The sequence below is a fragment of the Diadema antillarum genome, unplaced genomic scaffold (genome assembly GCF_040938485.1).
Source record: "Diadema antillarum isolate AM-2024a unplaced genomic scaffold, OU_Dant_1.0 seq00001621_RagTag, whole genome shotgun sequence".
Taxonomy (NCBI): Eukaryota; Metazoa; Echinodermata; class Echinoidea; order Diadematoida; family Diadematidae; genus Diadema; species Diadema antillarum.
Genome location: NW_027272332.1, coordinates 426,333 through 437,500, shown reverse-complemented (window position 1 = coordinate 437,500; position 11,168 = coordinate 426,333). Strand labels below are relative to the sequence as shown.

General features: G+C 38.3%; 2 protein-coding genes across 2 annotated transcripts in view; both read left to right on the top strand.

The window, feature by feature from the left end:
- Nucleotides 1–1,297, top strand: part of LOC139711176 (glutathione S-transferase alpha-4-like) — a 5,940-nt gene extending 4,643 nt beyond the window's left edge. Inside the window, exons 5-6 of the mRNA XM_071623091.1 lie at nt 99–236; nt 1,178–1,297. Of these exons, the coding sequence (XP_071479192.1) occupies nt 99–236; nt 1,178–1,297 (258 nt within the window). The remainder of the gene's footprint in view (nt 1–98; nt 237–1,177) is intronic.
- Nucleotides 1,298–3,141: 1,844 nt separating this feature from the next.
- LOC139711175 (glutathione S-transferase alpha-4-like) lies at nt 3,142–11,043 on the top strand. The gene is made up of 6 exons (XM_071623089.1): nt 3,142–3,230; nt 4,505–4,557; nt 6,004–6,136; nt 8,441–8,582; nt 10,353–10,490; nt 10,924–11,043. Exons 1-6 carry the CDS (start codon nt 3,142–3,144, stop codon nt 11,041–11,043), a joined length of 675 nt encoding a protein of 224 aa, XP_071479190.1.
- The last annotated feature ends 125 nt before the right edge of the window (nt 11,044–11,168 follow it).

The following is an 11,168-nucleotide window of genomic DNA, read 5'->3' as shown; positions in this document are numbered from 1 at the left end:
CAAAGCATACAGAAAAACAGCATTTACAAACCAGATGTTTATCAGTTGATTTTGATTTTGGTTTGTTTTGTCATATCCTGTTTAAATTTTCCATCCAGATACTGGCCCAGAGCGAGTCTGGTTTCCTTGTGGGAAACTCTCTGACCATTGCAGATTTCATGTTCTTTGATGGAGTAAGCTACATTAATGAAATTCCAAGCGTCAAACAAGAATTGGACGACTTTCCCAAGTGCAGGGTGAGCGAACCGTATACAAAGAGCTCTGTTATTCTTAATAGTGATACTAAGTCACCTTTGTACCTTTTTTTAATCCAACACAGCAACAACTTCACAGTCTTTACAATTATTTGTGTATTGTTCAGTCCCGAATTGAGTGTATTGTAAGTTGGTATCACAGTTCCCCGTCTACTGCAAATGAATGCTGTACTGTATTTCTGGCGAGAGAAGGCAGATGAGTAGGCCTATATAATATTTCTGTCTTTATCATTTCTTCTATAGATACGGACTTCATTCAAATGAACATGACTAATTTGTGATTGTGTTTATGTCCATGCCTCGGACGGTCCAGTTGTATGCAATTCCTCGCTGGACATGTTTGATGTGGCAATCTGCTTTACTGACCGTTACGTTGGTGTATGTTCAAACAGGCACTCAAAGAAAGCAATACTTGATCACTGATAAGGTCATGAATGGTCAATAAAACTTGATGAAAGTCGATCAATAAATATCATATTTCCTAGAATAAATCACCATGGCGACAATCGGTCGTAAGCAAAAAGCAGTATGCTGCTGGTAAAAATTCCTTCTCTTGCCATGCTTTCATGTTGAAATCATCGAACGAGTTAAGTACTCTAGGTAATACGCTGGAGGACCATGTTTGCAAGTGTGCATGTTGGTAGGCCTATAGCTTTAAACTACAGCTTTATGCGTGTAGTTTGTATCATTAATGTGAGACTGAAGATGGTTTACTGCCGATGGGTCATCGACATGATGTTTATGAATGTTTGCTGGGCATTTGCTTGTGTGCAAATGTGTATTTCTTAAAATGAAACACACAAAATACAGATACACGTGTATGTAAGTCTATTCTATGCATTTATGTAAGTCAATGTAGCGCAGGTATGCATTATATGTTGATCATTAACTGATTTACCTCCACACTGTATTCACCTCTCCAGGCCTTCATTGAGCACTTCTCGAGACAACCCGGTCTCTCGGAATACCTGTCCAGCCCGAGGCGGCACCCTCCGCCGACCGACCAGTACGTGAAGGAGGTGCGACTCGTTCTCGACAAATAGAGAAAAATGAATGCTATGGGGGGGGGGGGGGGGGGGGTCATATGTTTTATAGTTATAGATGGATGATATAAATGTAGTTCTTTTTTTTTGTAAGCCAGCATTGAAAACGGAAGAACTGTGCCCGCATGTTTTGTTTTGTTTTGTTATGGTTTTTTTTTCTCCTGCCCTCTATCCCTATTATAATCATCATTGGCTAGGGTATAACGTTATTGGTATGTGTTCAATGCAGATAACCATGCGTTAACATGTCTAAATGACGTGTGGGAAGGTGTGGGGAAATCTATTCATTTCTATTCAATTCAATTCAATGCAATTCAGTTCAATTCAATTCAATTCAATTCAATTCAATTCAATTCAATTCAATTCAAGTCAATTCAATTCAATGCAGTTCAGATCAATCCAATTCAATTCAAATGATCAAGGGATATAAAAAAATGCAAACGCATCAGGGAGGTACTCTTTGAATTTCTAATCTCCTACTGCAGAGAGCAAAGATTTATCTATCAAAAAAAAAGACTGTCAATCATGCTCTTCTGAATTGCTTTTTTTTAGCCCAATTGAATGTAATATCTTTTATATATTAGTGTATTTAGTATGTGTTACTATGATTTCCTCAACGGGATCACAAAATCAGATGGACTTTAGCTCGATAGTTCTTGTTATCATCAGCGTTACCATTACCGTCATAATTACCATTTATTTGCGACACTCACTTGAAGACTAAAGTCGACACGTTCAATGAGCACATCTGATTAAGGTGTAAAAATCTGCCTTACTCATAAGTGCAAAACAAAACAATTGTAAAATATTTTGATTCACGAGCACAAGTATATACAGACAATCAACCAAACACACTAACATGCAAACATAGTCTCTCCCATGTGACACTGTGCCCTATGAGACACGTCATGGAATGATGATAAATTTTGAATTTAGTCCAAGTATCCGCATCATTGTCTTTCGTTTTCTGAAGTGATGTCTTGATGAATTTGAGGAACATAAAGAACTGCTCACCCGAAATTATGTGTGTGTGTTGTGTGTGTGTGTGTGTGTGTGTGTGTGTGTGTGTGTGTTGTGTTTGAGTATATGTTTTGGGTGCGTGTATGAAAATCAATTTTGAAATGGTTTTAAAGATATCCAAAACAAAGAGTCCTAATAAAAGGTGGAACCCATCTTTTATTAGGACCACTTTTTATTACTTTGTTTTTGGATATCTCAGCCGATGATCTTAGAACCGATTTTCATCATATAAACTTGGAGTTTCTCTAAGAATTGTAAGCTCCTTAATATTTCATATACGTGGTTTTTAATTATTTTTCAGATTTTTAATTAAAAAGATAAAACCTGAATCCCCATCTCAACCAAAACTATATCATCCCTTTAATATAGGCAAGGTTACACAAGGTTGTAAAATAGAACTGTCCTAGAACATCTGAGTTCACGGTCGATGACACAGGCGTCATGCGCATGTACATGTAGAAAAAAAAATGACAGGAAGCAAGTTGGGGTGCATGGTTATTGTATTTGATAGATGTCATGCATACAAGATGCATGTGTGCGAGTACTGTATCATAATACATGTATGAAGTGAAAACCGCAACAGTAGGCGGTTTTGCGAATTGTCGGCAAGATATTTTCTTTCATTCCCTAGCAATGTCGAGAGAGTGGAGTGCACTGTGGTGTTCACAATTGGATCATAGTCATGACTTTGGAAAATTTACAAACGCACATACTTTAACGACTTCCCCTCCGCACTAAACATGACTGGCAATCCACTCGTTCAGCTTTATACCTCGAAAGGAATCACATTCAAAGCAGGATAATTAATACCAGGAACAGAAGTTATGGCGGGTCAAAAACCTCGGCTAACGTACTTTGATGGTCGTGGTTTCTCAGAGGTCACAAGACTTGCATTATCTGCAGCAAAAATTGAGGTAAGAGTGAACTCTGACATCATATCGAATTGCAAAGTGAGTGTATATAGGCATAGGTCTGCAGTCTAAACGACTACTTTCGTTGTAGAGAGACGGGTATGAGCGAATTTGCATAAATTCGACAGGAGACGCATGCTGCAACAGGGAGGTACCTCCCTGCTTGCAATGATTAATAGGCCCATACTTTTTGTTAAAATCGTCGATCACGGCAGGCGTCAGTATTATTAGATCCTACGAACAATTAATTTTATCAAATACTTAGATATCCATGTTCGTGATATCTCTCGCATCGTAAATAATTGATATTCGTGTAATGGCATGTTCATTACACATATGTGTAAACATATAGAAAGCCTGTGTGTGCATGTGAGTCGTGTGCATGCAGGCGTGTCTGTGTTCGTGGGTTGTATATTTATGTACATTATTCGGCTGCAAGTATATGAAAAGCTTGTTTCCAAAAGGCGCTAAATCCATTATTTTTCAATGGATTTAACGCCTTTTGGTTGCAAGCTCTTCATATCGATCTCTGTATAATATGCCGTTATTCTTACTCACTCGGAATACACGTGTGTATAGGAATTGTACCTTCCATATACGGATAGTCTTGTATCTCATATCAGGGGCCCCAAGTGTGTGTGAGGGGGGGGGGGCATATCAAGGGTAATGCTCGTGGTTTGGTCAAGGGTCAATGGTTAATCCATCCCTCCCCTCCTGTGACAAGAATCTCCGGGCGGAAAAGGGTTTTTTGTGATTTTTTTTTCTGTATGTGTGCGTCTGAGTGCGGGGGGGGGGGGGGGGGGGGTCTGCAGTCCCTGTATGTTGTGTGTGAAGGTGATGAGTAGTTTTATGTGTGAGTCATAAGAATTCTTATAATCTAAGTAGGCAGACACAGAATTGCTGACAGTTTTCTTTGTAGATTTAATTAACAGGGAAATGTTGAAAAGAAAAGTTTAACACTTTCCAACTATAAGGGATATGTCAACACTTACGTGTCGAGTGATGCTTGTCGTAACAATAAAAGCTGTAGTTATGCGGAATGTCTGCAAGAAGTGACTGCAAAATTTGAAAGTTGAACTTTTGAGAATTGACCAAAAAAAAAAACCCGAAACAAAATGTACAGAAATAGAGATACACTCGTAAAGAGTGAGAAAGAGAAAGACAGAGCGAGAGAGAGAGAGAGAGCAAAAATTGAAAATTTCAAATGTGTTAGTACTATATATTCAACCTATATATTACGTCATGTTAACTTCTATTTGACATTAATCTCTCTTTGGTTTGACGACGTGTACCTAAAATCAAGAGACGAGTTTCTGCAGCTGATCAAAGGTAACGAGCCTGGAAAATGTCCTTGGCTCCACTTTACTAACTCATTCGCTGATTAACTAATCATTTCGAAATTTTCAGGTGTCTGCTTATATAAACACTATAAACACTGAACCAAATACACTAATACTAGCTAATTGGCAGTAAGCTGATTGCTAAATGTACCAGGTAAACTGCAATCATCCTAATTGCACTGTAAAAACATCGGTGTTAGATTTAACACCATGGGTGTTAAATTGAACACCGATCAAGTGTCATTAGAGGACCACACCGACAGGTGTAGAAAGTATTTTGTGATGGTGTTGAAAAGTGTTCCCCTGGCACTTCGTGGTGTTAATTTGACACTGTATAGCTGGCGATATTCTGACACTGCGTTGGTGTTAATTCAACATTGACACCACATGGTGTTGAGTTGATATTGCTGGTGTTAATGTCAATGGTATAACACCCGCCGAGCTTCAATAAGGGACCACACCAACTGGTGTTACTATGGTGTAAATAGTTTCACACCTTTTGTTTTTCAAAAATCAAGTACTTTATTGGAAAGTTCTTGATCGTTTTTGTTAAAGTTCAAAATCAACAAGAAAACAGTAACTAAGTAACTCTTCAAAAAACAGTTTCATACATTGAAGTGACACCAGGAGCTGTTAATTTAACACCAAAAATGAGCACCGAAAATTTAACACTAGCTCGGTGTTACATATTTTAACACCGGACTTTTTGCAGTGTAGATGGTGATTAAAATTGTTCGTTATGAAATACGACGTAAGTCTGTGCAACATTTGCAACAGGTGCATTAACTGTTCTCATCAAGATACCTCTATGAAAAGTATCTTCAGACTGATTTCATACCTTCGCACATTATGTAGGACCAAAGAGCTCAGATTTTCAAAACTGGAAGCAAAGTTCAACATTGCGCGTATAAGAAGAAAACCACTCCCCTCAGTTTGGCGTCTCCTCCTCGATCTCCCTACAGTTCAAAAACTATGTTCATCCCCTGAGGAGATTATAAGCTATATACCTAGGTCGGATGATATGGCCTTGCAGTCGATATGTGGCGAAAGTGAACCCATATGCACTTAAACTTTGTATGCCTATTGGCTATAGAGAGACATTTGGTTAGGACAAATTCACATCACAATTCAAACTTTTCTTATACTAAGTTGCATGTCACATAAAGAGGGACCTAAAAGTTTTGTTATTGTTTTAGCGGGGGAGTAAGTGAAGGCTAAGGTAAGGCCAATGATACCCCCACCCCGTTCGACACGTAAAATTGGATTGCTTTGTTTGTTTGCTTGCTTGGTTTTTGAAGAATCAAAAGTGTGGGGGTGGGGGCTGCCCCCTCCCGATCCCCTGCATGTTACTGCTATTATATCGTCATCATAATCATTAGACTATTAATATGATTCAGTGGGTTTTCTTTTTGTTCTTTTCATGTTAATATCCCAGATGGGAAGCTGAAGTTCAATCAAGTTCCCCTCCTGGAGATGGACGGACAAAACCTGACAGGGATTAGGAGCATTCCGCAATATGTCTGCAAGAAGGCGGGCTTCGTAGCACAGAGTGAAGACGACCAGGCTTGGTGAGAAGAGAAAACACAGAGCTTTAGTCGTGATGCACATGATATAATTTCAGCTACTAGCCATATTGTAATAAAGGCGAAGAAAGACACCCAAGATTTAATTATCATGAACAGAAGGTTTTTTTTCGGCCCTCTGTCATCTGTAAGGGGTCTTTAATTACTGGAGGAAACGCGCCTGATCAGTCGCGGTGACTCGTGCAACTCGAAAGACAAAAATATATATAGATATAAGGCTCGCGCTCTCACCAAAGAGGCAACTCCAGGGCGCTTTCCAAAATATCAACAAACAAGAAGACAGCTTATTCATCCGGAAGTCCTGAGGACGTCGCGAGGACGTCACGGCCGCAACGTCTCCACATCGTCACGGGTTGGTCGCCACGCGTGTCCGCAAGGTCTCGGAGAAATCTCAGATACGTCGCGGACTTCAGCCATCTCTAGTGGGTATCTCATTGGCTTGGAGACTAGGTGACGACCTGGTGACGACTCGAGCCTCGCTGGTCACGGAGGGGTCGCGGAGACGTCTGCTCCGCGACATCTCCTGGAGACTGGCGCAAGAGAATCGAACATGTTCGATTTTTCAAAACTTTTTCCAGTCTCCAGTTGGTGTCGGAGACGTCTCCGCAACGTCTCCTTTAAATAGTCGCGACAAAGCGGCGGTAGTCGCGGCGACGTCGCGATGCGACGTCTCCCCCAGTGAGATATCTCCCCCAGTGAGATATCCAACTCGTCACTCAGATGAATTCCATCTGCCTTTAACTAGAACAATGTTTACACAATCTATATTTACATTTGCTGGACCTAAATATTGGAACAACCTTTCTAACAGTTTGAGGACATCTCCAAGTTTAAAGGGACTGTAGAGTACTGGTTGAGGTAGGGATTCATGTTTTGAACATTCCTAAGTGAGATAATGAAAAGCCTCTTATGAAATATGAAAGAGCATGTGATTTTAAGAAGGATTCAACGTTTATTTGATGAAAATTGGTTTTCAAATGGCTGAGATATCAAAAAAAGTGCTAATAATAAAAGGCGACATGCCCCAACTTTATTAGTATCTCTTTGTTTCACCTTGTTTTTGGATATCTCAGCCATTTCAAAACCGATTTTCATCGAATAAACTTTTGATACCCCTTAGAACCGCATGCTCTTTGACATCTCATAGAGTGGTTTCTGAATATCTCACAAAACGTTAAAAGCTAAATCTTCACCTTGACCAGAACTGTACACACCCTTTAAGTTCTTTTCAGAGTAATCTGAAGAAAAATATTTTGAATAGTTATAAGAATTGTTGATTCTTTATTGGTTGCAAAGAAGTGTAAAATCCAACCTTATATTCTATTGGAATTACAGCTAAGCGGCTCCATCCATCCACTACCTCTCGTGTCCTTCTATTTTTTTTTTGTCTTTTATCTTCACTCCACGCATTAAGCTGCTTTCTCCCCCCCCCCCTCTCTCTCTCTCATACACACACACACACACTCACACACACACACACACACATACTATTTTGTTTCTCTCCTCTCTTTTCTGGCATGACAGCGACTTAGTGTAGGGATTTGTTCAAGGTTTTTGTTTCGGATAAGTTAGGTTATAGGTCTTTTTGTCTTAGTTTCTTTGTTTCATCCATTTTCAATGCTTATCAGTCTATCGATCATATAATTTCTTGTATTACGTGTGGGGGGAATGCAGCCTACAAGCTCAGCTTTTTAGCATTCCTCCCCATTTCCAACATTTTCCTATACCTACAAATTTTCTGTAAATTTATCCTTTACTTTGTATGATGAAATTTATGCACTGTATTCAATTTTTGTAATATATTTATGTTTTTGTTGGAAATGAAAAATGAATGAATGAATGAATGAATGAATGAATGAATGAATGAATAGGCCTTTTACACGGGCAGGAAAATGAGAGGTATTGTATGCCCTGATATGAAGTCGGGCGTTTGGGCGTTTGGGCGTTTGGTCACGTGATCACATCTTACACCTGTTAGTATGGAAGCATGTCATACCTCACAGTATTTGAAAGACGAAAAAAAAAGCAATTTGACACAACGAAGTATAAGTGACAGTGGGGTTAAATTATTCGAAGGGAGTGCTTCTCCATTACGTGATTTGTAGACAGTAATTCAGTAGCATATTAGCCCTATCTCTCATTATAACTTGCAATCTGCAAAAGCATATTTTTTCTTATAGATACCATTTTTCTTTTAACATCATCTAAAAGTCTCTGTATTTTCCTAATGCATCTCTCTCGATGTAAACTCACTTTGTGGCTCATTATTTTCCGACTTCTTGCATGCAGGGTCAACATGCTATGCGATGGCGCTCGAGACATTCAGATGAGGGTGACTGGATTCAAGTTCACGCCACCTGAGAAGCAGGAGGAAGTATTGCAATATGGCATCAAAGAAATCAAGAAATATCACCTTCCAAACTTTGAAAAGGTATTTTGCTTTTCAAGTCGATGAAACTTATTCTTCCGTCGGTTTTTTTTATTGCAACCGATTGACAAATTGCCCGACATCGACGTAAATAAGCTCTGAATTGATCAGAGTTGTAGTAGTAATTCTTCAAACAAGGCATTCTTCCGTCGAATTGTTTTATTGCGACAAATCGAAAACTGGAGTCCAGCGTTCTGGATATTAGCATGGCCAGTGAAAACCGAGGTAATTATTACTGCTCAGAAGAGAGATGAAGGTCCATAAAATGTTCTTTGTTATGAAAATACTTCAGTAATGAAAACAATATAATTCACTCGATCTACTTCTTTTATCTTAGCACTTTACAACTACTATCGAGCAGGGTATTCAGTCATATTCATCGGATGTGTGTTCCTGTATCAGTTCGTGTGTGCATCCACATTGATTCCGTGATATGCGGTACACACCCCGTAAGATTTGAGTACGAAGCTCAGTTATTTCAACACCTTTCATCCTGTAACTGTTTTGAATATAATATTTTGATATACTCAGTTGGCATATTTTCATTAAATTCTCTGACTTGCAGACTTCCCCGGACTCTGCTGGAGCCGTCCTGGAAAAAAAAATCATCCTGTCCTGGCAACAGAATATGTACACTCAGCCAAAAAACAAGAAACAAAAACAAAAACAAAAAACAAAACAAAAACAAAAACAAAAACAAAAACAAAAACAAAAACAAAAACAAAAACAAAAACAAAAACAAAACGAAACGAAACGAAACGAAACGAAACGAAACGACACGAAACGAAAAGAAACGAAACGAAACGAAACGAAATGAAACGAAACGAAACGATACGAAATGAAACGAAACAAACAAACAAACAAACAAACACAAATAGAAAAAAACTTTCAAATTTTAAATTTTTGGTAGATGGTTTCAAATTTTTCGTAGATTTTGATGAAATCAACGCATTATACACCATACAGTATTCAAGACCATTTAGTTATCAACCTAGCAGGTCAAAACAAAGGCAAAATTTACACATGCGTGAACACATTCGCTTTTGTCCACCAAGGCATAAAAGTAAAATCTGCAAAAAAATGACATGTTGTCTCTAATTCGAAAATGCCCTTCAAGATAACAGTGGTTACAAAAGATCAGTTTAACACAATGAGAGACATGAATGAATTAGAAAAAATATAAGTTTTCGGGGTTTTTTTTTACCTCTTGAAACCTCAAACAAAAACAAAGTGGGAAACCAGAGGGGGAAATCAGAATTTTCTACCGACTAAAACTTAAAATGACAAAGGGAGTAAAGGCAGGAAGATGATTAAATGAACAAAATCTCTTTATTTCATTCTTTTAATTTAGTAATTTAAGAATTAATGAGACAAATTCAAGAATCAAATAACATGTACAATTTTCCTTATTTGAAAAATCAATTAAAATTATTCCCTTTTTACTAATATTACTTCTTCCCTCATTTCATTTGAATTTGGATTTGACAGAAGATTCTTAATTTTCCTCCATCATCGTGAAGCAAGGTCTTCCGGAAAGAAATCAGGGCCCTGTTTTATGAAGAGTTATAATTGATTATACGTTTATTTCTGTCATAAGTCTATATGCAGCCTGTGTGGGTGTGGCAAGGAAATCTATAATCGATTATATCTTTTGATAAAACGGGGCCCACGTGTGACAAAGTATAATTATGTACACGCAGAAGAACAAGATGCGTACTGTCTGTTCATGAGCCTTTACCCAGTATGCACTGTATTCTGATTTTCCCCTTCCAGACACTTGCCCAGAGCGAATCTGGATTCCTTGTGGGAAACTCTCTGACCATCGCAGATTTCATGTTCTTTGATGGACTAAGCTACATAAATGAAATCCCAAGCATCAAACAAGAATTGGATGACTTCCCCAAGTGCAGGGTGAGTGAACACTACACAAGATCTTTATAGGACAATCACCTTTGTACCTTCGTCGAAAACTAAACGAAACCTCATTATATTTTTATAGATATGCTCGATGCATTCAGTTCTAAAATATATAGGTGTGTTATTGGCATTATAGAGCCTCTATATGCCGCTGTTTTGGAAATTAATGCATAATACTTAAATGTATACGTATGGATTGTTAACTCTCCAAATATCGGTGACGTCTATCTCTGGCGAGAGAGAGAGAGAATACAAAAAAAAAATGAATAAAACCTTTACTCTTTCAGTAATGTCTTAGGAAGTCAATGTTTTGTGTTAATACGTACAATGTTCAAATGACATTCCTGGTATTACGATTTTTTAATACTGTATTCTTTCTTCTTCATATTGCCTAATTAACCTTTATCCTGTATATTCACTTCTTTAGGCCTTCATCGAGCACTTCTCGAGACAACCCGGTCTCTCGGAATACCTGTCCAGCCCCAGGCGGCATCCTCCGCCGACCGACCAGTATTTGAAGGAGGTGAACCTCATTCTCGGCAAATAGGAGAAATTAGATTCTGAAAATCGTTTTCTTTTCTCTCATTTTTAAAATCAACTTGATAAGGTTGATTATTTCCGTTTTCAATGTGAAATGAAAGACAGAATAAAAATCAGTATCTTGCAAAATAA